Raw genomic sequence first — 27131 nt, 5'->3', positions numbered from 1 at the left:
AATCCAGGAGAGTGACTGCCTCTGCCAGGGTGGAAGAAGACAGCCCAACAGCCACAAGCTGAACAGGCACAGGGTTTATACAGGGTCTTGGCTGGGGGCTGGGAACTGTGGTGGCATCAAACTCCTTATACTCTTGCCTCAGCTTCTGAAATGCTGGGGTTGCCAGCATCTTTCCTAGAGCCTGAGGCCATGCTCCAGCATTGGAGCTAGGCAGCATCACTGGATGTGAATGGAGATATTTTCTCTACTGCGTTAACTTTTTTTCTGCCATTTTCCATACCGAAGTCCGTACTTGTAGCCAGAAAAATGGTGTTTAAAAGTGAGTGGAGACCTGGAGAGATGGCTCAGTGGTTAAGAGCACTCACTGGCTGCTCTTGCGGAGGACTCACGTCCATTTCTAGTCTCATGGCCGTCTGTAACCCCAGTCCTAGGGACCCCTCTTCTGGCCTCCTCCGGCACATGCCTGGTTCACAGACACACCAAACAAATATATATATATATATATATATATATATATATATATATATATATATGAGAACAGGCCAGCCAGCTCGGTTTTTAAGACGCTTGTTATGCAAGCAGTAGGACCTGGTCTTGGGTCCTCAGAACCAGGCAAAGCCCAGCATGGAGGCATCCACTTAACCTTGGGACTGGGGAGGCAAAAACTGGCAGATCTGATGGGGGGGGGCTCACTGGGCAGCCAGACAAGCCTATGTGCTTGGAAGCTCCAAGCTAATGAGAGCCCTTATCTTAAATAAAACCAAATACCAAAGGCCAAAACCAACCAAAACTGTTCTCTGGCCTCCACATGCACACAGATGCAGACAAACACCCCCATACACACACACACACACACACACACACACACACACACACACACACACACGTGTATGCACAGTAACACACACACATACAAAACCACAAACAAAAATCCAAAAGCGACTCAAACAGGGCCCGCTCTGAATGGGCTCCTCGGGCTTTCCCAACCTGATCCAGCGGCACTGGGTAGGCCTCACTCCAGTGGCTCCCACAAGCTTTCCTCCTGTTTCCTGCCTCCAAACCCTGAGGCCTAGGGCGGGGAAAGGGACACCTGGCATTTGTAGACCCTCTGGAACACCCCAATCCTAACAGAAGCCTAAGCCAGTATGAGCAGGGCCTTCCTGCTCCTGGGTGGCACTTTGGGGACGGTCCATCCTGGACCATGCCACTGCTCCACAAACCATTTGTGCTGGCTATGTGAGGCTGGGGTTGGATAGACAAGAGGAAGGCCCGTGGCATAGGGGTCCCATGCCATGAAGCCACCTTGTTCTCCCATCCCCCCCCCCCCCCGGTCTAGTTCTAGTTCATGGAGTGGCCACATTCAGGGCAGGAGAGATGGCTCAGTGGATGAGGGCTCATGTTGAATGAGCCTGGGTATAGCCGTGCATGCCTGTATCCCCAGTACTGTGGAGTGTGAACACAAGGTTACTGGGGCTTGCTGGCTGTTTGTTGGTGGGAGGTGAGAGTTCTCACATTACTATCTAGGAGGTACAAGAAAGCCCAGGCTCCTGGACAGATGGGAATGGCTGGCCACTCTGGTCCTCCATGGAGAGTCTGACTGTTTGAGTGGGAGGTGGGGGGTCTCCCCATCACTGGCTGGGAGGCACATCTGGCCTGGGCTGGTGACCAGTCAGGTTAACAAACTGACAACTGCCTAAGCCTGTCTGTAGCTGGAGGACAGACAATGGGAATAAACATGGGAAGAGTTCAGCCTTACGGAAGGAGAAATTCAAGGGGTTTGGGGGACTCCTGCCAAGGACCTTGGAACTGCGGGACTCAAGCAAGCTGGCTCCATGGTCTTGACCCTCCTAACCAGCCAGTGCCATCAGCATTTGAACCCACAACTCAGGATCCTTGACATAAAGAACTCCTGAAGCCGCTGACTCATTTGTCACTGAAATCCATTTTTCATCGGGGGCTTTCGGAAGAGTGTAGCCAGGCCAGAGAGGTGCAGTCACTCCTTAGACCACTCGGCTTGGTGGCGGCAAGAGAGCCTTGGGTTCTTCCCTTGCTGCCCCTGTAGCTCTGTAAACCCCAAGATGCAGGAAGGGGATGGTGGAGGTGGTAAGAGGATCGCCCCAAATTCCCACCTGCTCAGAACCTTAGACTAAAACCTTATTTGGAAACAGGATCTTTGGAGATGTAATTAAAGATTAAGATGAGATTATCCTGGGTCGAAGTAGCCCCTACATCTAAGGAGAGCATCTCTCTAGACATGCAGGGGGAGGGTGTGTGAAGAAAGAGGCAGAGCCTGGAGCAATGCAGTCTCCAGGAGCAGGGAGAGGCAGGGGACTCTCTCCTTGGGACTGTGGATGAAGAGGGGTCATGCCAACACTTGGTCTGGGGCTTCCAGGACTATGGGAATGTAGACTTCTGTTGTAGGGAACCTCGTTTGTGGTCATTTGTTACAGGAACTGCTGGACATTAAAGCGTATATACCAAAGGAGCCAGGGCCAGGGTCCCTCCCCCTTCCCACCCCAGCTGGCTCAGCCAGGCCCCTGGAACCACACATTATTGTTCATAGGGCCTGATACAGTAACATTCATTAGTATTTCTGTGTATACAGGGTACAGGCACCATCAGAGGCCAGGACCCCCCTGGAGCTGGATTACAGGAGGTTGTGAACCATCTGGATGAGTCTGTTAACTGAGTCATCTAGAAGAGTACTCGTCACCACTGAGCCACTGGTTCTGCAAGTTTTAATTCAGGGTCCCAGAGCCCGGTCCTCCATCCACCCGTTAACACACCAGCCAAACCCAAGTCAAGAGAACCCACTGCTATTCCAGAGTGAGCCAGCTTGTATTTGAAACATTTATTTCAGGAAATACATTTCGACACTTTGTTATTTATACAAAAAGAGAGACTCCTCCCCCAGGAGGCCCCCAGTGAAAGGCCGCGTGGAACAGCCTGGTCAGATGAACAGTTTTCAGTGGCTGGTTACAGAGGCATGATGTCACCCTGATGACACTGGGCTGCTGCTAAGTCCCCAGGGACACTGGGGCTGGGGAAGGCCAAGGTGCCGGGGGTCCAGCATGCTGAAGATTTCCTTCAAAGTCCTGATTTTTTGGCAAAAGAATTTGGCAAGCTGGCAAAGGAATGAACTGTTCGGCTACAGGGCTCGATGAGGTGGCCTTCCACGCTGGGGTGGGGGAGTAGGACACCCAACACAGGGAATCATGAGTATCCCTCATCAGTCTGCACCCCACCTCTCCCACTGCAAGAAGCTAGCCCAGGGTCTGTAGCCGCACCTTCCCCAAGCTGGTCCAACCTGTCCACACCCACCAAACTCCTCCCAGAGTCAGGACAAGAGAGGCGGGCAAGCAGAAAGGGCGTGGCTTTGGTCGGCTGTGCATGGATGGTCCCTAGCAGTTCTGAGAGAAGATGAAGGAGCCTAGCTCTGCTATGAAACCTTGCCTGTGGTCTGGCTATCCATCTCTGGTGCCCTTGGGGTTCTGGGACATAGCGGTTTAGGTGCATGTAGACAGCAAAATGGCCAGGTTTTCCTGGCTCCCACCTAGGGAAGTCAGTGAATTAAGGCTTGAGCCTGAGGGGGGGGGGAGGAGGAGGGATGAGGCAACTGGGCAACAATGTAGCCAGAGCAGATCCGGCCAAACCCAGGACCAGACAGACATACTTTCCCCTGGCACGGAGCAGAACAGCTCCCATGCGCTCTTCCTTCCACCAAGTCTGCTCAGACCTAAGACTGGGAGTGGGGGTGGGGCCATCTTTCATGCTATGTTTTTATAATTAAAGCCCGGTGCAGTAGCGGAGTCTACAGCACAGGGGGGAAAGGGGACCCAGGGGAGGGAGAAAGACTTCTCTCCAGCATGTCCCTGCATTTCACCCAGAGGGACATCTGGGAAGACGTGACTGGCTCTTGTGGATCAAGGCACTTTCTGCTCTGAGACAAACTTGAGGGAGACGGGGCATGGTTGTCACTATGTCTAAGTGATTGGCAACTTTGGTTGTGGATGTCTCTAGCCTCCTTGGGGAGCAGGCAGCTGAGGGGGCTGTAAGCAATGACTCATGGCTGGTGGAGGGGCAGGCGGGGCTCCAGGACTACCTGGCCAGCTCCATCCTTCTCTGGGTGCAGCCTGCTTTTGGGGCTGTGGCCACGGGGACTTGTGGCTTCATGGGCTCCTCTGCAACCCCTAGGATTCGGTCCCTACAGGCTTCAGCTCAGAACTCAGAGCGGGCATGGACACACAGCTCTTCTAACCCCTCAGGAGGGGCTGAGCCTGGTCTAGCCTTCCCAGCTTGGGGAGAGAGCTGGGCACAGAGACAAGCCCAGGCTGTAGTCCCGCCCACCCTGCTGCTGCAGCCAATAAGAGCACACTTGGCAGATAAGCCCTCTCTTGTTACTGGGCAGAGTGTGGAAAGAGAAGGAGGCGGGTGACAAATGAAGACAATTATATAAAATAAGACAGGGTAGGTGGGTGGGCCGGGGAGGATGAGAAGATTTGGGGGTGGGGTCCAGGGGCAGGATGGCGTCTACATCTCCTGGGCTTCTGGCTCCTTCTCCTCAACCCCGTTGGCCATGGTGCTGTTACCCTCGTTGAGGCGTTTCACTCGGTAGGCTTCGAAGTGGATGCTGCTGGTGATGTCTTTGATGTTCTGCATGTGTGTCCTGCAGGGAAAGTGGCCCGCCTGGGTTACAACCACCTGCCCCTCCCTCCCGGCATCAGGGGAAGCCTGCAGGCTCTTGGTGTGCACACAGCAGGACGAGGCAGATCGGCCCTCTGTGGCCTCACATTCTAACTCTGTGTCTATGTGGTGACACAAGGGTGGCCTACACAAGGGTGAAGGGCTGAGCACTAAAAACACAAACTTGAAAGCTCCCAAGACCCCCACCGATGGGCAGGACTGGGGTATATTCATGCTCCAAGACAGAAGTTCATGTGGTGGCCAGCAGGAGGCAGCAGGTGACCACAGTCCCCAGAGCTGTCCACCTACTCAGCCATCCCCTCCTGAGGCCTGCCAGGCATGCTCTACCACTGACCCACACCGCAGACGGCCACTCCCCTTTACTTTGGAAAGGGAAATCGGAAGGGCGAGGAGTCCCAAGGGCGGTAAGGTTTGTTCTTGGAAGCCCCACCCCCGGTTCCTTGCCCTGTATTTTTTTTCCTCTTAACAGATTTTCATTATACAGAATAATGTTTCATTATGATATTTTTCTTTTGTTTGTTTTGAGACACATAACTCAGGCTGTGCCCTTAGTAGACATAGCTGAATTTAGCATGCTTAGACCATGGGGGGGGGCGGGACCAAAATTCATCCTGGTGACCTCATAAGGTTAGGAAGAATTCCCATTTCATTGTTCATTCCCAAGAGGGTTTTGTTTTGTTTTCAGCATTAGACAATGGGTTCCTGAGGGCGGGGCTAACAACAGGCAGCTTCCAGCAGGGTGAGGGCTCCCGCCCCCCAGCCCACCAAACCCAAGGAGCCTTCGGAGCTGAATGCTGACTTACCTAATGAGGAGGTCCCGCAGGTAGGCAAATTCACAGTGAGTGGTGTTCTCAACTGTGGAAGAGAGAAGGACACTCAGTGTCCTGGTAAGAAGGAAGCCCCTCCTCCTCTCCTACCCAGCAATGCCAACAGCTTCTAGAAAGCCCCACCCACCGTGGGCAGGTGATCGACAGTTACTCAAATAGTTTTGGAGTCACCTGGGAGACACACCTCTAGAGTGCCTGTGAGCATGCATCCAGAGAGGTTCAGCTGAGGGAAGAGCCACCTGAATGTGGGCAGCATCTTCCCGTGGGCTGGAGAAGTGAGCTGAATGTTCCAGAACTTATTTCTCAATGCCTTCTGTGCCATGTGACCAGCTGCCTCCTGCCATGCTACCGTGACTCCCCGCCGCGATGGGCTGTACTCCGGAACTATGAGTAAACCCTCATTCCTTATGCTCCAGGCTTGGGTGAATCTTGGCTTCTCCGACCCAGGTTCCCAATAAATGAGCTAAAGGCTCAGTGGATGAGGGCATTTGCTGCCAAGCCCAACACCTGAGTTTAAGTCCCAGGCCGCACGGCAGAAAGAGAAAACCGACTCTTGCAAGGTGCCCTCTGACTACCACATGCATGTTCTGGCATGTACAAGACCTTTCCCCCAATAAAACAAATGTAAGAAGAAATTTAAGTGGGAGAATGTCTCGGGGGCAGAAAGGTACCCAGTGAGCCAACGGTGTTACTGAACTTTGTGAGGCTTTCGACTACATCATGTTCAAGCTCCCAAGGATGGAACAGGCTCTTCAGATGGTGCAGAACAAGGAGGAGGTAAGGAGTGGGCACAATTAGATACGGCTTGTTCAGTTACAAACCCACAGAGTGAGTGTGTGTGTGTGTGTGTGTGTGTGTGTGTGTGTGTGCGCGCGCGCGCGCGCGCGTGTCTGATAGGAACTCCCACTACATTCCTATCCCCAGGGTCCTCACTAGAAGGTTGTTGGATATGGGAACCACCACCCGGGGGAGTACATTATATGTTCACACAGGCTGCTTGGACCCTCAGCTGGGAGCTCTCCTCTAACCAGCTAAACTTCCTGCCAGTTTCTCATTGAGTGTGTGCAGTACCCAAGTTGGCCAGCAGGGGTCAGACAAGACACGCCAATAGCCAATGCCATTCTCAAATCCCCAGGGGTTCTTATCCCACACTTTCCTGATTCCAACCATGCTTTGCATATTTGCATAGAGAGGCAGAGAGGGTAAGCAGAGACAAGAATGATGGACTGAGGGAAATGAAGCTGAGCTTGAGAGAGAATAAATAGTTCCAGAGTACCCCTAAGATCACCTCTGGGGTCATCGTCTGCCTCAGAAAGGCCCAGGCACCTAAAACACCCGGAGTGTATTTAGAATATATCCCCACGGCGCCCTACCTGGCAGACTCACAGGGAGGGCACAGCAGGGAAAGGAACAGACGGGAAGGGCAGATGGGTATACTCCAGTGCTTAACCTCAGGAAGGCCAGCTAATGATGCCTAACTCCAGGGGCTCCAGTGCAAGGCTGCATGTAGAGCCCCAAATCACCCTGTCTGGAGCCCTGGCTGTTCATTCACTGTCCTCCCTTGCTCTCCCCGCCCCCACCCCACCTTGCTGTTGGAGGGATGTTGAATGCCGGAGCCTCCTGTCTCCACTTCTCAAATGCTAAGGTCACAGATAGGGACCAGCATCCCTGGCTTACACGGTACACATCACACAGCATTAACTTAGTCAGTGGCAGGCACTCTATGGAGTCTGTCCCTCTAACTCAGCAGTTCTCAACCTGTGGGTCACAACCCTTTGTGTGCTTGCATGCGTGAGCGTGTGTAATGACCCTTTCATGGGGGTCACATAAGACGGTTGGGAAACACAGATGTTTACATTATGATTCATAACAGTAGCAAAATTATAGTTATGAAAATAATTTTATGGTTAGGGTCCACAGTGTGAAGACCTGCATTAAAGGGTCCCATCGTCAGGAAGGTTGAGAACCCTGCTCTAACTCCTCTCTGCAAAGAGGGTGAGTAAAGGGTTAAATGATAACCCACTTAGGGTGGGGGTGCTGAGTTGGAGACCTCCATGCTCAGTGCCAGGAAATACCATCACCAGATTCCTAGAGAGACTATTTCTTAAAGAGCTCTAGCAGGACTGGTGTGGTGTGTGCTCCGATAACCCGGGCACTGGTGTGGTGTGTGCTCCTATAACCCGGGCACTGGTGTGGTGTCTACACCTATAACCCCAGCATTCAGGAGGCCAAGGCAGAAGGACTTGAGTGTGGGGTCATCCTAGGCTACAGAGTAAGCCCAAAATCCCCGGGAGAACAGCCCTATCCATCTGGAACAATCACCTGGCCCTTAAGATGTAGCCCTCGTTGATGTGTACAGACTGAGGCTCACCCTAGCTCACAGCCTCAACTTCCTTCTCCTGTGGACCACACTGGTCATAAGAAACAAAATGGGTCTTCATCTCCCAGGCAGCTCAGTCCTTTTCCATCCTCCTTTCTAACGAGAATGGAAGAGCAGAAAGACCCTGGGACCATCCCACCTGGATACTGACCTGGACCCCAGAGAAGACCACACCTGGGGCAAAGCAACTAAGTCTATGACAACGTAATTAAGTTCAAGGAACTCAGGTGCACCCTACAGCCATTGCCCTTACAAGGAGAGACGAAACAGGGACCCACAGTGCAACAGATGAAGGCCCAAGCTCAACTACAGGTTAGCACTGTGGCGGCGCAGCAGCCAGTACCTTCAATGGTACCCCACTTAGTCTTCCGTCCCAGGATCCTCTTGCCATTGACTTGATATTCATGGTCGCTGCCCACCACAGCAAACGGGATCATCTCCTGGAAAGGGGGTAGAAGAGTTAAGTACAGGTACGCCTGGGCTTTGGACCGGGAAGCTGCAGGCCTTGGCTTCAGAGGACCAGACGTGGACACATGGATCCCCATCATTTTCCAGTGGACGCACTTACCCGGAACTTCTCATTCACCAGCCGGTCCTCTGAATCCTCATCAAACTCCTTCTGGGGGTATACATCAATGCCATTGGACAGCAGGTCTGCAGTAATCTGGGAGACACAGAGGCTATTAGCCACCAGGTGCCCGAGCCATGAACCCCTGCAAAGGCTGGCTCTGGGTGGCCCTGCCCTGAGAACGTCCAGTTTTGTTTTTTTTTTTTTAAATATTCATTTTATTTTATTTTTTGGGCATTAGTGTTTTCTCTGCACATGTACCAAATGCATGCCCAGTGCCCACAGAGGCCAGAACGGGGCATCACATCCCCTAGAACTGCCTGTGAGCTGCCACGTGGGTGCTGGGAATGGAACCTGGGTCCTCTGCAAGAGCAGCCAGTACTCTTAACCCCCAAGCCATCTCTCCAGCCGCACCCCCAACCTTTTGGGAGACAAAGTCTCTAGCTCAGGCTGGCTATGTATCCAAGGATGACCTTGAACTTCCGAGCCTCCTGCCTCCACCTCCCAAGCACTGGTGTAATAGGTATGTGCCACCATGGCCAGTTTTATGCGGCACTGAAGATTAAACCCTGAGCCTCCTGTATGCCAGGCAAGCACTCTACCAACTGAGCTACATCCACCCAGATTCTCCAGTTCTGGCGCCTCTGCATCAAGAAGGGACTCACCTGGCCTGAGGGGCCCCGTGACCACTATCCTGAGACTCTGCCCGTGTTTCCTGTGTAGCTCACCCCCCTCCACCACTACAAATAACTCAGGGTTGCTAAGGACGAGCATGGCTCCCTCCTGCAGCTCAGGACACCTGCCTGACGAAATGGCCCCCACCTTGATGACAGCCCAGGCGATTGACAGTCGATAGAGGACATCCCAGGGGACAGCTGCCTCGTTTGCCCAAGCAGATCCAGGCTCTCACACTGGAGAGCTTTCTGGTCTCCAGCAGATGCATCCCTGACTACCCTTCCCTGTGCGTGCTGGGAAAATCTCCCACACATGGTCTGGGATGGAGGCCCGGGGAGCCTCTGGAGTTGGATTCGGGGCCTCAGAACCGCAGGCTGGAGCTCCCAAGAGGTTCTGAAGTATGGCCTAGTTCAGAAGAGGTCCAGGATTCATCCTTTTACAGATGCCCACGAGGACATCCCTGCCACCCAGCTAGAAGTGTCCTCGACCAGAGTAGAGGAGGAAGCCACTGAGGCAGACTAGACTGGTCCTTTTGGTTTTCTTTCCCATCTAATAAAAACTCAGGTGTGCCAGGTACGATGATGGCCTCTGCTTGGTCTACTACAAAACCCGGGGCTGCTGGAAATGGGGGTCCCCAGCAGCCACCCAGGCCAGTCCCCTCCCACTCCCAGGCTCAGGCTGGACACATGCTGTGAAGGGCTAAAGGGTGACTCTCCTATCCTCGTATCCCCTGGGCTGGATCGGATCGGCCCTTGTCAGGCCTGTAACTTGTCCAAGCAGTCCTCAAAGGAGAGAGCGAGCGCTGAGGAGAGGCTGTGAGTCCTACCCGTTGTTTGAAGTAGACCCTTTCCTCCAGGGTCAGCGTGTCAGCCTTGGCGATGACCGGGACAATATTGACCACCTTGCTTAGGCGCTTCATGAATTCAATGTCCAGGGGCCTAAGCCTGAAATGGAACATGAAACTCAGCTTAGGAGGGACCCCCAGCTTCAGGACTCATAGTGGAGGCCATGTTGGTAGAGGGGCAAGGCTGGGGCTTGGAAGGGCGCAGGGTGATGCTCCCCCTATTGAGTCGAGATAAGAGCCGGAGTGAAGCTGGCTCTAAGGTCCCTCATCCACAACTGTCAGAGCCCAACTGGCCCTGGACACGCCCAAAGAGTGACTTGGCTCACATCACTGTCATGCCTTGGGGCTTCCAATGTCAGGCAGAAGCTCTGGGCCCTGAGACGGACTAACTGTTCCCCAGGTCGGCTTGGCTCCAGAGAGGCTGGATCTGCTACAGGAGCAGGGAGGAGGCTGCAGGAAGGAGGCGGGCAGAGCCCATGCGTGGGCACCATTTTCCTGTTGAAACTGCACTTTCTCCATGGGGGTATTGTCAGGCCCAGACAGCCCGTGGGAAGTGAAGCTACAGACAGACATCTGAGCAAAGATGGCCAGAAGCCATTGCCATCCCCAGGGACTGAACATCAGGGGACAGAGACTAGGCAAGGTGCCCAGCTGGGACCCCAGCCCAGAGGGTACCGCTGGGAAGGCGCCTTCGGCTCTCCCCGCTGAAGCCACGTCAATCCTGTCTCCTGCTGTCTTGGCCCTGCCCCAGGAGGTGCTGGGATAGCTGGAGAATCCCCAACGAAGCAGCCCCTGGTGGCCTTATGGCAACCCCTGCCATGAATGGGCTCTTGCTGGCCTCACAGGAGATGGGCACTATGGCAGCTCAGACACCCATATTTGGGTTTCTTCCAACCAGACCCCAGTGAGCCTTATGCCATCTAGACAGAGTGCAAGATGCAAGGTCCCCTCAAAGCCTAGGCTCTTACAGCCAGGGCTGAGCCTGGAACAGCCTAGAGTAGAGTGTGCACACTCCAGTCGCCGTGGCCAGGAGACACCAAACTCGGGAGCCCTCAAAGCCACATCCAGTTCCTGATGCTTACGCAGGGACTGGCCTGTGCCCTACATGGAGTCAGGGCAAGTGACAAGGGGGTCCAGCAGGGAGAGGAACCTATGTATTGGGGACAGATGAGATTCACAGGGAGCCAAGAACCCTGGCCACTGAGACCATTCAGAGTCCCCCGGCCCCGGGGGAGGGAGACTCCAGAAGGCACCTGGTTCTTCGGTGGCCCAGGAGGTAAGAGCACCCCCACGGTGTGGAGAAAGCCACGTGACTGCTAGGTGAGCGCGCACACACTCACAGAGCCTGAGAGTCTCATTCCATCTGCAGGGCCTGCCTACCAGATTCTAGACTATCCCAGGGCCTGCCCAGTCCTCAGGTCACAGAGACGCTCTACGGACACAGACACCCGCATAAGGGCTGCTGACAGCTCTGACTCAGTGCCGTGTCCTGCTTTGCCCCCACACCACCACACACCCCCAACCCCATGCCCAGTGGCTGGGCGGATGGAACCCTGCAGGTAGCCCCGCCAGTGCTGGAAATGGGGACTCCCACCGTCAAGAAAAACGCCGTGAATGGGACATACGAGTGGCCGGTGGCCGGGATGAAGTAGAGGCAGCAATGCACACGCGTGTCGGGGATGCGTTTCTTTCTGTTGATGTTGACCTCCTCCTGCAGGTACTTTTCGTACTGGTCGTTGATGAACTTCATAATAGGCTGCCAGCTGCATGGAGATCCGGGTTAGCCAGTACCTGGGACCCCTGCTGCCCATTCTGGGCACGTGTCCTCTCTAAGCCCCCAAGGCAGGCTAATTCCCAGAGCTGATACCCAGCCTTCTGATTTCATACAGGAAAGATAGGTTGTTGCAAAGAGAAGCCAGCCTTATCTGAGAGTTTTCCGGCCACGCTCCCCATGCTGACCTTTGTCCCAGGGTGGGAGAGCATGACTCCCAGGTGACCCCGTTTTGATTTAGAATGTTAGACCCGCATGTGTGGCTTTAGGGTTTGGAGCGATCTCATTTGGGTACCAGAGGGGCTTTCGCACTGAAGGAAGGCTCTCTGAGGTCACACCTACCAGTTTTCATTGTTGATGTGGTCTCCGAAGCCTGGAGTGTCGATCACCGTCAGCTTCATCCGGACCCCCTTTTCCTCGATATCTGCACAAACACCCCAGATCAGAGGGCAATCCAAGCCCTCACACTGCCTGGCCAGCCTGGGGTGTCCCCAGACGGGCCATGATGACAGCCAAGGGGATGCCATGGAGAAAGCGACCTCAGGTAAAGAAGGGTGGATGGCACCTCAGCCTGGTGGGCCCCAGACCAATTCCTACCCACAGTCTCAATGGTGACCCTTCGAGTGCGATACCCTTCACCCCACGCTCTGGGTAAAGGGGGTCCCTATTCCCAGCCTCAGCCCCCCCCTTCCACGGAACCTACCGTGGGTAATGGACTTGATTTCAATCGTCTTGGGGATGCGTTCCTCCGAGGTGGGCTGCACCGACTTCCGGCTGATTTTGGACTTGAAGAGGGTGTTGATTAAGGTGGACTTCCCGAGGCCACTCTGCCCTGGGGGGAGAAGGGGAGGCTGGTGAACACAGCTCCAAGAGCTCAGTGTGACCACCAGGGTCACAGCATCCTTGGACAGGCCCCCCCCCCCGGGGCTTCACCTCCTAAGCAGACACCCAGGGTTGAATTTAAACCTACAATGTGGGGCTCTGGGGCCAGGTTTAACGTGGCCAGAGCTCCTTCCTGACCCTAGAGAAGCTACCCAAAACAGGAAGAGACACCAGACTCCAGGGGAACAGGTCCAGGTAGCTACAGAGGAGGATGACAGCCCCAAAGACAGGTGCAGGTTGTCAGTGACTCTGGACACACACAGACACAGTCCCCCGACAGATCCCTGCAGTGGAAGAAGCCACCGGACTCTACTTGGTTTAGGACGTCAGCCTATGAGAGGCAACTGCCCAGATACGACCCTGGAGAACAGCGTCCTATTCCACAGACCAGGTATGGTGGTGCTTCTTAATCCCAGCACCCAGGAGGCGAAAGCTGGCAAGGTCTCTGTGAGTTCAAGGCCAGCCTGGTCCAGAGAGCAAATTCCAGCCTTGTCACATAGTGAAACCCTATCTCTAAACAAACAGGCAGACAGACAGACAAAACTGGCTGTTTGTTCTTCCAGGCAAACACACCCCCCTTCCACAGGGTTACAGAGAGGACCTCATGTGTGGGGGGGCCCAAGGGGATTCTGTCCTTGCTGCATCCATCTACCGCTGGGACTTCTAGCTCTCCAAGGCCATGGGAGGAAGGGAGTGGCTACCACACCCCACTTCTTGGGTGGGCAATTTAGATGTGTCTCCAGCCAAGCCTGGGGCAATAACCAGGGGACACTAAGCAGAACTCAGAGCTAGAGGCTGTTGTCACTGGTCACAGAGGGCTTACAGCTGCTCAGACAGATGCTAACACAGGTAGAGCCCCTCCCAAGAGTCCCTGGTGAAAGTGGTCCCCTCCCCCAGCACATGCACCCATATCTGTCATTTACAGGTGACATTAGGTGAGAGCTGTCCCCCCACTTTACAGGGGGAGGACATTTTGAGGGTTGCTTGGGTGCTGGGGCTGAGGCTGGCCCCCCGCACGGGCCTCGAGTGGCAAGATGGGCGTGTGGCCGGCAGAGGGCCTCCAACACTCACCAACCACCATGATGTTGAACTCGAAACCTTGTTTCATGGCCTTCCTGCGCATCTGCTCCAGGATGGAGTCGATCCCCACGTAGCCAAAGTCCACGGGGGCCTTCTCATTCCGTGACACGGGTGTTTGCTTGAGCACGGCATCTCTAGGGCTGTCAGCCATGTCGTCAACACAGCCGGGAGCCACTTCGGAGCCTGCGGAGGGAAACAGAGAGGTAGTTTACCAGGGTTTGCAGGCGGTGCACTCGCAGACGGGGAACCAAGGACACAGACAGAGCTCGGTCCCTTGCCCAAGGAACTCCGTGGAAACCTCAGAACTGAAGGTCCCTGCACTGTGCCATCTGACAGGCCCTCGCCCTCAGCCACCCGCCTCTCGGGGCTGTCTCTGCCATCTTTGCCAACCAAGGTGTCCTCTACATGTTCTTCTCTGCTCAGACGGCTTGCAGTTGCTGTGGGACCCAGGGACCTTAAGAGTCCAACAGGGGCCCTGGGTCCCACAGGGGCAGGCCACAGGGGAGGGTGATATGACCCCTATTTGCCTCTTCCAGATCTGAGCCCCCCCAATGCCTCTACTCCCAGGCACCCGATCCACACAGTCCTAAGGGGAAACAATCTTCCTAGACTGCGGCAGACACTAAGTGCCCCTCATCCCCAGGCAGGGGCCAGTTTGGTTAGCAGGTCTGTGGATAGGTTAAGGGTTAAACTTGAAAACCTCAGCTTCCTTTAATGAGCTTCGGTTTAACTGTCCTTCCCCTTCTGGGGAGCTCACTCGGCCCCCACACCCTCAGCTAACCCAACCCCGCATCTCTGGAGATAGGACCTGCACTTCCTCTCTGTGACCCCCCCCCCCTCCTCAGGCTTGAGTGTAGCACAGAAGAAGAGGCTTGCAAAGCCAGCTTCAGGAAGTCGGCACGTGGACCACCCCCCACAGCCAGGGGCTGGATCAGCCACTTCCTGTTTCTCTGCCTCCTCCGCGGGGTGCCGCCACCACTACTTCCTGGCCCCGGGGAGCAACTAAACGACACACCAGGAGCTGCCTCAGGGTCCACACAAGTGTATCCCCAAACAATGGCAAAGGCAGGTCCCAGGGTCCAGGGCCATCAGAAGCATCCCCAGCCCAGGTTAGGCCAACAGTCCTCCCCACGAGGCTTCGGGAGCGCTGCCTCCCCACTCAGAAACGCTCCTGGGTTTCCAGCATCTTCAAATAAACAAAGACGGTGCAGCATCTGGCCCTAGAACCTGTGGCTTGGGGCCGGCTTCCTGCAGAATGACAAGGGGCCCTGCCTTGCCGAGCAGCAGCGGTTCAGGCCTCGTCCACGTGATTGAAAATTGCTTCCATCTGTCTGAGAGTCTGAGACCCACTTTGTCCCACCCCACCTCTCTGCTGAGCCGTGAGAGGAGGAAGGGGCTGTCCCCCAACCCTCTCTAATCACCCCCAGTCAAGGCAGGCTTGCCTCAGCCCCAGGTGGCCCCTCTACATACATCAAGGCTCACAGCAGAAACTCAAACCAAGCTAAACATTCAGCCTGCCAGGGGCCCTGCTTGAGAAATAATAAGAACACAGTAAAGCCCCAGCCTTCCCTGGGGCGCTGGAAGCTCTTCTGGCATCCCCCCAGACCCTTCCCACTGGGAGAGCCTCCCTCCCCATCCACCTGCCAGCCTGGTTGGGAGGTAGGCTCTCCACCCAGGGTTGCCTTGTGATCCCAGCCCTCCATCTCCAAGAATGTGAGTGACCAGAGCCTTCCCTGTCCTCACTGTATCGTTACTGTATCATCAACAGATGCATCCTGGCCACTTCCGCCTTCAAAACAAGTTGTGGTAAAATGTAATTTATCATCTTAGCCATTTCTGAGGCACAGGTCGAGTCCTGACCAGCCTCTTACCAGTCTCTAGCAACCTTCATTCTGCCTAAGATCCTTGGGTAAGCAGGGGCGGGTGATCTCTGACTTTTGACCGATTTCATATAGAATAATGTCCTTAAGGTTCATCCATGCTACACAGTTGTGCCTTTTAAAGGCCAACGATACTCCTTTAACGAACACATTTTAGTCTTTTTTTAAAACCTCAATTCATATGATTTTGTTTTTTAAAAGGTTTATTTTCATTTTTAATCATATCTGTGCATGTGTGTCTGTGTATGGATATGCATGCCTGAGTTCAGGCGCCCAAGGAGGCCAGAGGAGGGGCACCAGATTCCCCACTAGAGCTGGGGTCACAGGCAGCCGTGAGACGCCAGATGTGGGTGCTGAACTCAGGTCCTCTGGAGGAGCAATGTGTGCTGTGCTCTTCACTGTGGAGCCCCCTCCAGGCTCAGCACAGTGAGTCTTCTATCCACAAGCATTGGAGAGATTGCTTCTGGTTGGCTGGTGTGAGAGCTATGGTGTGAACGTGGGTATGCAGGCTAGCTCTCCCTTTCTCTCTCCCTTCCGTCTTCCTCTTGGACCCTCTCTGTATTACCGGCATAAATCACCATGCCCAGCCAGACTTTGTTTTCAACGGTTCTGAGCACGCGCTCAGATGTGAGCAGTTCTATTTTTATTTTTGAGGAACCAGAGAAGTTCATCTACGTGACTTCTGAACACTGGAGTCTGAGCTAGTTCAGGAGGGACGCTCCGTAAGAATCTACTTTGGCTGATTTCAGTTTAAGTACCTACGTGCTCCTGACAAGTGTGCAAGGTGGCCTGGATTCCCACTGGACAGAGGGGACGCAGCGCCACACACTGATGCTTTTCCGAAACGCCACTGGATCGTCAGATGGACGAGATAAGACCTTTGCTGAACTCGGCCCTCCCGGAACCTCCCCTGCCCTTGACCCGGTTACTGACACTGAGTTCTGCGTTCCTCACTCAGGAGTGTGTTCTCTGACACCTTCCCTCCTCAACCAGCCAAGGCTGTGGCCTGCTCAGGGCCAACCTCAACTCCCAGCCCAGCAAGAAGCAGAAATGAGCTACTCAAGAAAAGCTCAACATCAGCAGGAGTGAAGGCATCCTCCACCAAACCTAGAAAGCCAAGTCTCACCTCTGTGACTCATACGGCAGAGAAATGACACTCTTAAACTGTCTCTGACCTGTCATGGATGCTGTGGGAAGGGCACATACACATACAGACACACACAGGGTGCTAAAATGTTCACAGATGCATTAACAAACGCATAGTAAGAGCATCTGCGGGAACATAGCTCAGAGGTTAACAGCACTGGCTGCTCTGCCAGAGGACCTGAGTTCAATTCCCAGCAACCACATGGTGGCTCACAGCCATCTGTAATGAGATCTGGCGCCCTCTTCTGGCCTGCAGGCAGACATGCAGGCGGAACATTGTGTATATAATAAATAAGTCTTAAAAAAGAAAAAGAAGAAACCACGCTGAGCTAAAGAAACAGACACTCCAAGGCACGAATGACTATGTGAAACACTTGGAAGAGGCAAACCCACAGGGGCGGTGTTGGGGGGGGGGCTTTTTAATGAGTGTGGAGTTTCCCTTCAGGGTGATAAAAACCATACAGGTCACGTGACACCTTGAATAAACACCACTGGAAAGTCCTCACTCTTCCCGGCCGAGGAGGCAAGGAGGTGAGGGAGGAGGCTGGGCACCAGGCAGGTGTTTATAGCACAGCTGGACAGGGAGTCCAGCCAGGCCACCGGCCAGTGCACAGCTCAGGACTCCTGGGTCCCGGGTGTTGACCCTGAAGCTGAGGCTCCTTGGCAGATGCTAACAGTCAATGCCCTGAGCAAGCCGCCTGTCATTTCCCAGCCAAGGGTGTTCCTGACGGGGTGGCCAGTAGCTAAAGTTACCGGTGGGTCCCACTGCCCACAGAGGCCTGTCCACCATTCCCTCCGGCCCCAGACGGCTGCTCTCTAGTTGATGGTGGGTACAACTGGGACCCAAGCCACCACCATCGGCAGACTGACCCACTGAGAATAACAAATTCTTCCCTCACCCCAGGCCCTGCCAGAGTGGAGAGGATTGTGTTACCCTTCACACTCACTGGGACAGGGCCATGGGCCACTATACTTTGGGAGGGGTTCCCAGGAAGGATGGGACCAAGGCTGACCTTGCCCCACTTGGCCATGAGGACGAAGGCTCAGGCTAACAGGCTTGCAAGGACAGACGGGAGCCAGCACCCAGGAGCCACCCATCCGGCTTCACCCTTCCCAGCTGCCCACTTCCTAACTGAACCGTGCCTCCCTGGCCAAATGTGGCAGCCCCTCTGCCGGCCAGGAGCATCCGTGCGGTACCGAGGGGCAGCCACTCTCTCACGCACAGGACAAAGCTCTCGATGCCAATTCCCTTACTCCAGCACAAGCCAAGCCCAGCTCTTCAAAGCCAACCCTGCTGTCCTCAAACACCTTGTTCAAGCCCCACCCCTGTGGCCCAGGAGAAAGCAGAGCCCACCTGTCCCTGGGCAGTAGGCAGGTCGAGCGGGGCCTAATGGGTACCAAGATGCCCACCAGTACTTGCTCCATCAGCTGGCCTCCCAGGCCTCTGTCTCCAGAAGGATCAGCACCTATAGCCAGCAAGTCACGATCAGCCCTGGATTTGTGATATGTGAGCACCACCTCCTCTCTGGGACCATTCAGCTTGTTCTGCCTCACATACAGAGGCCTTGAGCTCAGCTCCTCTCTGGGCCCCACAGGCTGAAGGCAGAGCCCAGGCTGGCGCCAGGACCTCCCACCCAGCTGGCCGGACAGGTCTCTCAGGGCAATGTCGCTTTAATCCAGCAAAGTCTAAGAAAACACACCCCAAGGCCAAAGGAATGCACGTGTTCTTCAACACCAGCTACTGGGCATCAAATAGGGCTCCTGACTCCTGGGCTCTCCTGGCCTACACCGTTGGACCCACACCTGGAACAGACTTCAGAGTGTCCACTTAGTAGGAAACCCCACTCCAAGACACCCACAAAGGCTCAGAGGTGACTTCGCCAGGCAGGCAGGATTGGCCAGAGAGAAGAATGAGCCAACTGGGGAAATAAAGGTGAGTGTGGAGGCCCATAAAAGTGTTCTCTCTTGGCATAAGGTCAGAGAGTTAGAGCCTACTATTGCCCCTTCAAGGCTAAACCACAGTATGCTTGGCATAAGGTGTGGCTATTATGTCTTTTGCCTTGACAGCAGGATATGTGACGTAAGGTGTAGCTAATGAATGTTCTACCTAAACAACAGGACGTTTGGTTTGGGGTGTGGTTTCCAGATGTGTTGGGTATTGAAAAGGCAATTACACTTGCTTGTTGTTTGTATCTCGGTAAGTACGTCGTTTGGCCCCCCACCCCCCCCCCTTTGGACTGAGGTATACATGAACTTTGAGTAATAAACTTGGGGCTGGTTTCAGTGTTCACTAAGTGCCCTCCCGACTCCATCTCTTGTCTCTTGTCCATTTCTTTCCTCAACCCACCCTGCCCTTCCCGGGCACATTTAAACAGGTCGGCAAGTCCGAACAGGTGAGGAAAAATAAAATAAAATAGCCATACAGCGGGAAGCTGGTACATGCAGAGGTGGCAGAATTTGGAACAGGACCCACCCTGAAGAGATAACTACAAAACAGTCATGGAGACAAGAGAATTGAGCATGTAAGGCTAGCTTTGGGCAACATGGGGAGTTCAAAGCCAGCCTGAGCTACATAATGAGGCTGTGCCTCAAGAAAATCTGGGCCTATCACAGCACTGGCTTTGCACACCCATGTTGTATTCTCAGCGGTGGGGAGGGGGGCAGATTGGGCTGAGTAACTCCAGGGTTAATTGCCTGACTTATCACTAGCTTCCTGTGTTTTATAAACACACAAACAGCCGATCTGGGCCAGTGGGTCCCGTGGCTGGAGAGGCTGGGTGAATGCAGGAGGACTAGAGAGCTGAGGAGCACAGGAGGTACTCACCCAGGAACCCGTGTAAGGAGGAGAGGGGTTGACCCCAACCTAGAGAGGCCAGGTGGGCAGAGATGTGAACGCTGTTTTCCTGAGAACTGGGTCTTTTCCCATCTTCTCAAGGCTGCCTTTCACTGGGCCCTGCCCCTGCTGAGTCACTGGAGCACCCTGCACTCCTGGTAAATGTCACAAGAGGCTTCCCGTCCTGTTCTAAGGATGCAAACCCTGCATACAAATGACCGAACTTTGCAAATCCATGTGCCCAGTTTCAAAGGCCAAATTTTTCAAAGTGCACATGGCTCATCAAATTCGATAAGTAAGTCAAAGTCAAATTACACTTCACACTTTGTTTGGGGCAGGAAGTGTCTCCTTGGAATCTGGTTAACAACAGGAATGCCAGAAATCTGAGACTCCTCCTCCTGCCCCCCCCCCCCAGACCCGCACTTGGAAACCCAACACAACTCCTTGGCCTCTGCAGAGAGGGATCTGCGGAGGGAGCACTTCCCACCTCTCCCAGCTGGGGTGCCTTCCCCAGTCCAAGTTCCAAGAGGGGACTTAACACTGTCCTGATGTGGTTTCCGGAAGCAAGCTGTCCTCTGCTGGGAGATGCCCGTGACCTCGTGTCCGGTGAGGGCCTGGGAGGGAGGGACAGAGAGGCTTGCCTCAGCCCCAGCCACTCCCTTTTCATTCAATGGGGGCGGGGTGGGGAGGTGTGGGGAGGCTGAGGCGCCTAGGCAACCCAAGGACTGGAGTAGGGTCCCCCACTTTGGCTGCCGGCCAACTCCCCTCCCCCAGCCTCCCCTCTATTGTGGGGAGGACTCTCAAGGAGTCCTGTATTTCTGCCAGCGTGGTTTCAATTGGCCCCAATCCACAGAGGCGAACTTGGACTAAGGCCAGGGGCGCCCACACCCCCTCTGCTCTTCATTTGCAGTTTCTCACTAGGCTGGGTCTATTGAGACATCAATCTTAGTTCAGGCAGGCTCCAACCTGCAAGCCCTCCCCATTCATTTCCTCAAAAGCCACTGCAGACTTCCAACACACACCGAGGCCCCTACAGTGCTCCCAGTTCCTGGTCCTTCCACTGACAGCCCTCCTTCGGGCCCCGTCCCGGAGTAGTCAGCCCCAGAGCAGCATCGGGAAGGCGGCCCTGACCCTGCCCACTCCCCTCCAGGAATCTCCAACTGCAACAGCTGCCCCCAAACATCCGGCCCTACCCAGGACCCCACGGAAATGTCCTCGTGGCTGCTGGGCCGCAGATCCCCTTTGCTCTTGGCAAATGCCTGTGGAGAAAGAAGGGGGCGGAAGAGAGCATGCTCTATTACCCCCACCCCGCGTGGACTGGTGGACACTGGCCATTTATTACAAGAATTTCCTCTTATCAGGGTTATCCCCCAGGGGCGAGGGGACAGAACTGCTTCCCCTGACCTCTCTCCTATCAGCATGCTGTCAGACGCTGATACACACCAGAGCTGGGCGGGGAGAAACATGGTCAAAGGCTCCCCCAACTTATGAAGTCACTTGAAATATCAAGTAGACAAAAGTCCCCCTGCCAGAAATCCCGTGGACAAAGGCCTGACCCCAGAGATACCAAGCAGGCCCCTTCTGTGCAGGTCCACGGAGACCACTGAAGGCTTTCCTGACGTCTGGCTCACTTTGGAGAGGGGAAGGGACTAAAGACAGGATCTTAGGGGCCAGGCAGAGAAGCTGGTCCTGGATGATGCAAGGGGACCTGACCACAGGACCCTAAGGAAGAAGAAACTCTGACTGTCCAGGAAGGCAGAACACAGAGATGAGTCACTCACACATGTGGCCCCAGATCCCTGTCTCAGGGAGACTCTGAAACCCAGGAATTCCAGCCACCAGTCTGGGAACCTGCAGGTCTCTGTACAGGGTCCCTCGGCTCAGCTTAGAAGGCAGCCCACCCAACTGTGCCTGCCTCAGGGAGGACTTTTGGACACCCCCCCCCCCCATACCTAAAGGACCTTCAGGCCACGCCCCTGCTCTCTGAAGAGATGCAATCAACCGAGCCGGGCAAAAGCAATGGTGACAGCTGATGACACAGTTCAAATAGATAACCCAAATTCTATTTGAGCCAAGGATAAAGATGGGTGGGTGGGTGGGTGGATGGAGATGGGTGGGTGGGTGGATGGAGATGGGCGGGTGGATGGATGGATGGATTGGTGAGGTAGGCAGATAGATAAATGCTCAGTAGGCATATCCCAAGGCTCGTCATGCCTGTTCCAGGCATTTGGTATCTGTGGCCACAGCCTTGTCCAGGTCTGTATGTGCAAGGGCCCTGAACACTGATCCCACCCCCCACCCCCACACTGGAAATGGTATCTTCAGCTTCCAGCCATTTCATCGTGGTCCCCCCTTCCTTTCCACCACCACAAGCCCAGTGGGGTTCTCTTGTTCAAGGCTGTGTATGCCGTTAGCTCCGACATCCTATCTCCTGGGGGAGGGGTGCACTGAGATCATGTCCACAGCACCCAGGGTGACACAGGCTTCCGGGCCCTTTACCTTCTCCCATCTGTGACGTGCCATGGGCCTGCAGGAGTGAGCGAGTACCTGAGCTCTGTGCCACGGTACCCTCATACACGAAACGAGGTAATATTCCTCTCATAAGACTATCAGGGCGGAGGGTGACAGCTCCAGAACACATAGCTCACACAGCTGTTGTCAGTAAAATGCACACTCCACCCCCCTCCACTTCCCACACATACAAACGCCTTCCAGGCTCCTCTCAGCTCTTCAAACAAAACTCCTCAGAGTCAGCCTGTCTAGAATATTCTTTGCCTGCTGCTGCTGCTGCTGCTAGGACCCCCCCCCCCCATCTTCCCAGGACTACTAATCTATGCTGGTGGGTTCCCCTGTTTCTCCATGCTGCACAGTATGTAGTAAATATGTGTCGAGTGTCCTCGACAGCACAGCTTCTCACATCTGAAGTACACGAGGACCCTGTGAACATCTGGCTGGCTGACAGAATGGGTGCTTGGCGTGCCTATCGGCTTCCCGGCTTCCCTTTCCCGAGTACCTTCTCTCCGTTCCCTAGTCAGCCTGCTTGCCTCCCACTCCCCAGGCCTTCTACACAAACTGCTCACTCATGCCATTTTCAGAGCCTGTGTGCACACACGTGTGCCTCTGTGTGTGCCCGGCACCCAAATCTGACAATTACAATATCCAAATGCCGTCCGTCACCTGTGGGAGATGCAAAGCGCCAAGCAAGGGAACGTAAGGAAGAACTTCCTTCCCCAGGGTGCTTAGGAGAGGACAGCTGCTCAGAAGTACTGATGGCGTCGGAGGTCAGAGAGACTAGGGGGCCAGGCTGGCCTTGGCTGGGCTCTTGTGCCATCTTCTCTGCATTTTACCCTAGTGCCAGGGCTCAGAAAAGCACTTACAGCAGGGCTCAGCCCTGAGCAGGAGAAGACATTTTACAGTAGGGCAAGCAGGCAAATATGGAGGACAGGGCCCTGACCCGGACCTCCATCACCGAGAACACTTTTGCTCCATTCAGTGAAGCCTGGCCTGTTCCGCCCCATATCACACCACCATCAACCGAGCACTGTCTACAAGAAATGCCACTGCCAGCTGGCACTTCCAGAGACATTGGCTGCTCTGGCTATAATATTATATAAAATAGCCAGAGCAGGAAAAACACAAGACAGTGTGTCTGGCAGCCCAAATACCAGTGTGGCTCACACAGGTTGTAAAGTGGATCTAGCGGTTGAGACACAGCCAAGAACTCAATGGAAACCGCCAATCAAGCCGGGCCATTGTAGATGCTTGAACAGTCAGTCACTGGCCAGACCTGTGTGTGGCTGCCTCTCCATGATCTACAAGCCAGCCACAGCAACAGTACTGCTGCACACGGCCTGCCTCCCAGGTCGGTATTCCTATGGTACTCAGCAACATCACAAGATGCTCCTCAGGACAGAACAATGGCACACAGCTCCACGAGGAGGTTCAGAGGTTTCCAAGCTCCTGGGGTCCTACGTGCCTCCTCCCAGCTCACATCCCCGGCACCCTCAGCTTCTTCCTCCACCTCTTCCCAGAACCAGGACTGAGCCAGACCTATTATGGGATGTAAGCAACCAACCTCCAGGAAAAGTGCTGTTCCCTTTCCACCGGATGGTCCTCAGCCAACGCTGGAACCTGAAGCCTGGGAGCCTTTCTTCTCCCAGAGCCCCTCAAACCCCGGCTGGGAAGGAACAACATTCATATGGTAATTTTCTCCCAGGAACAAGAAGGGCTGGAGACTGGGAAGGAGGGGCCCTGGCAAACTTCTGGAAGCTGTGCCCAATGGGCCTTTCAAGTTGGCTGGCTGGCTGTCCCTAAAGAGTGGGCACAGCGGTATAGTAAAGTCACAGAGGGATTGGGGGTGGGGGGCGTATGTGGGGGCGCAGACTTCATATCATCTGCTGTTGAGCGGCTGTCATTTATTTTTTGGTTTACTTTGCCTTGGTAATGAGGGTAACCAAACAGTCCAGAAATGCTCCCCATAGGCCACGGCCCTGCGGATAGCATGTCCCCCTGCGCACACTCCGCTCCCCTAGGAAGGCTGTTTTCCCTGGGCTGAGGCCTGTAGGGGGTGGGGGTGGGAACGCGGTACTCAGAAAAGCCCATCCTCACCTCACCTCACCCCCTCATCTGGACATCCTGATCAGATGAGTTTTCTCTGCCACTTAAAGAAGCTGACTGCCCTCACTGTGAGTCTGTGGTCCCTCTCCCTACCTGTTGGTGTGGGGATCTAATTCATAGGGAAGACAAAGCCCTTGTGTGGTTCCTCTTTGATGCATCCCCAGCCTTGGGGCACACAGAGAGGCTCAGGGCACCCTGAGGGTGACCCCTTGAGAACTGGAGAGAGATGGCTGCTCAGAGGCAGCTGAAGCATGGAACACCTCACCAGGCCTGGGACCATGCATGCTCGGGTACCTGATTTAGGGACCATCATCACTCGGGTACCTGGCTTAGAAATTTGTCCATGTGACCCAGCGACTTCCCAGAGAGGTGAGAACAGATACCTATGTGAAAATCTACAGTCACTGTAGCAGCGTTCACAGTGCCCCAAAGAGCAAGCTGGCCTAATGGTCCTCATCTGATGGCCATGTACACAAAATGTGGTCCCACCCTGCAAAGGAGCATCCCTCCTCCATGGAAAGAGACACAGGGGAAACCCCAGCATACATGAGGTGTTATGGAGGTTTCAGGGACCCAATAGGCATCCCTGTGGATGAGGGGGCTTGAACACAGAGTCTACTAACCCCACCAGACAATCTTAAGCTTAAGAATCAGAAGTCTGAGATCACCCCAGCTACATAGTGAGTTTGAGGCAACTGTCTCAAAAACAAACAAACAAAACCACAACTGAACAATGACCTGGCAGTGTGGACACATCTCCAACAGGTAAGTAGGCGGTACCCACCTCACCCACAGCTGTCCATATCCAGCCTGCAGCCCCAGTCCAGGCCCAAGGCCTAGACTGTATTCTCCCACAGGAACAACCTCCCCATGTGTAGCCCCCATGAGAACAGGGCTCTGAGTGGCTTTCCTTTTCATCAGCCTGCTTCTCATGGCCATGCTGTGTAGTCAGAAAGATGCTCACAAGGCCTGTAGATCTTAAAGGGTCCCTGTATGTCACGGGCCAGAGTCAGCCAAGTCACAAAAACACACTTTCAATTAAAATAAGCAGAGAGCCACAAGATAAATAAAGGAAGGCAGCAATAGAAACAGCCAGGCACACAGGAAAGGGTTAACTGTATGTTCCAGTGTCCCTGGGTAGTGACACAGGAGGGGAGGTGGGGGGGGGGGTGGACAGTCTCCTATTCCTGTTCCGAAGACTCAAGGGCCCAGGCCTTTCAGCTCCCTGCATCCAGAGCTGGGGCCCCAACAGGGACTTGAACCCACATGCTGAGTGTTCCCAAGAAGACATGGCTCCTTCCTCACAGGGGTGGAGTAAGCCCACTTGTTACACTTGGTACCAGCGGGGGAAGGGCCTCTGGAAGGTTCAAGGCTACACAGAGAGGGGGGCTGACTTAGCAAGGCACAAGGCAGGGGCTGCGGTAACTTCCCCCTGCACTACCCCCAAACTTCCAGACCTTTCTAGGGGCTCCCCCAGGTGCTATGCACAGGGTCGGAGACTCTGCTGACGCCTCAGCTGATGGAGAGTCGCCCTGAGGTCATCCGTGTCTCTCCTTTTGAATGTCACACTGGGCCTGGCTGGCAGCGGCAGCAAAGTCCTCCCAGACCAAGACTGGGTGGCAGTCGCAATGGCTTGTCCTACACGTGGACAGACGCTCCACAGCACGTGGAAGGGGAAGGAGGTGGCTGTGGCCTCCCGGCGAAGCCTCGGGGCTCTATAGGAGATGCAATGAGAGTCCACACTACAGTCGACCCTGAGCAGACTGGGAGGCGGCCATGACACCTGGCAGGCTGCAGAAGGACCAGTCTGGGAGAAGCCTGGCTGTTCGCGGGTGGGTGAGCAGGAAGCAGGCAGTGTCTGAGGCAGGGTGGTGTGGGAGCTTTCAAAGTAGCTGTCAGTTGTGGGGGACACCCCAACCTTCCCTTACTTGCTATGTGTCCATGGCCTGGGGACCTACACTCTCTGTCCCCCGAACACACCTACGCTGCCAAATCCCAAGCAGTCCCTCGCACCAGAGCTGCCTTGTTCCAGTACAGTTGAAACCGAAGGGCCCCAGGTGCCACCTCCACTTCAAGCCCCGGGAGTTATTACCCAGGGGGTTCAGAAACTTCCGGATGACCTGTCGTGTATGCTTGGCTGCCGTCAGCAGCTGCTTCCCAGGGCTGGATGAGCCCTACTCACCCCAGGAAGCTTCCCAGAGCTGTAGCCCAGGAACAGTATAGGAGGTGAGCAAGAGGAATGGAACCTGGAAGTCTACGGCCTGACCGTGTAGTCCAGCCTAGCCCGGGCTAGCCTCGAACTCATGTCCTTACTGCCTGTACCTTTAGACTGCTAGGGTTCCGGGCGTGAACCCTTTCAGTGTTAAAGCTTGCGGTGAGTTAGTCTCAAAACCAGTACAATGCCAAAAGCTCAGAAGACACTGGCCGGGCCCTTCAGGGACCTGCTGCACCTCCACAGCAGAGGCAGCTCCAGTACCTTGTCCCTGGTCTCCTGACCCACCCTGTAGTAGGTTCGAAGCCCCCCCCCCCCGCCCCCGTTCTTTCTCTCCTCTTCATCTGCTAAAGAAACCTTCATCAGAACCGAACCAGCCTCCCGTGTCTGACTTTAGGGTTTCCATCTTGGGCTAACTCCACTTGTTATTTTTTTTTAATACTTTATTTAACTTTATTTTATGTGCTTTAATATGAAGATCGCCTGGAACTGGATTTACAGACAGTTGTGAGCTGTCATGTAGGTGCCAGGAATTGAACCTGGGTCCTCTGGAAGAGCAGCCAGTGCTCCTAACTGCTGAGCCATCTCTCCAGCCCCGTTAGTCCTACTTTTACCAAGGTTCCGGGCTTTACACAAAATGCCTCACTCTGGGAGCTGAGCCACCCCGTTTTCTGCCTTCAGGGGTTCTCAGCATCTTTGGGGCGCTAAAGTA

General features: G+C 54.6%; 1 protein-coding gene across 3 annotated transcripts in view; it reads right to left on the bottom strand.

The window, feature by feature from the left end:
- Positions 1–2836: 2836 nt before the first annotated feature.
- Positions 2837–27131, bottom strand: part of Septin9 (septin 9) — a 156490-nt gene continuing 132195 nt past the window's right edge. For all 3 annotated transcript variants that reach the window (XM_051181456.1, XM_051181470.1, XM_051181465.1), the window contains 9 exons: positions 13723–13914; positions 12473–12601; positions 12112–12193; positions 11624–11761; positions 9981–10098; positions 8480–8575; positions 8255–8351; positions 5508–5559; positions 2837–4666 (listed from right to left, as the gene is read on the bottom strand). In XM_051181456.1, the coding sequence (XP_051037413.1) occupies positions 4531–4666; positions 5508–5559; positions 8255–8351; positions 8480–8575; positions 9981–10098; positions 11624–11761; positions 12112–12193; positions 12473–12601; positions 13723–13914 (1040 nt within the window). In that variant the 3' untranslated portion in view covers positions 2837–4530. The remainder of the gene's footprint in view (positions 4667–5507; positions 5560–8254; positions 8352–8479; positions 8576–9980; positions 10099–11623; positions 11762–12111; positions 12194–12472; positions 12602–13722; positions 13915–27131) is intronic.

This window comes from Phodopus roborovskii, unplaced genomic scaffold (genome assembly GCF_943737965.1).
Source record: "Phodopus roborovskii unplaced genomic scaffold, PHOROB, whole genome shotgun sequence".
NCBI classification, from domain to species: Eukaryota; Metazoa; Chordata; class Mammalia; order Rodentia; family Cricetidae; genus Phodopus; species Phodopus roborovskii.
This window is presented reverse-complemented; position numbering and strand designations above follow the sequence as displayed.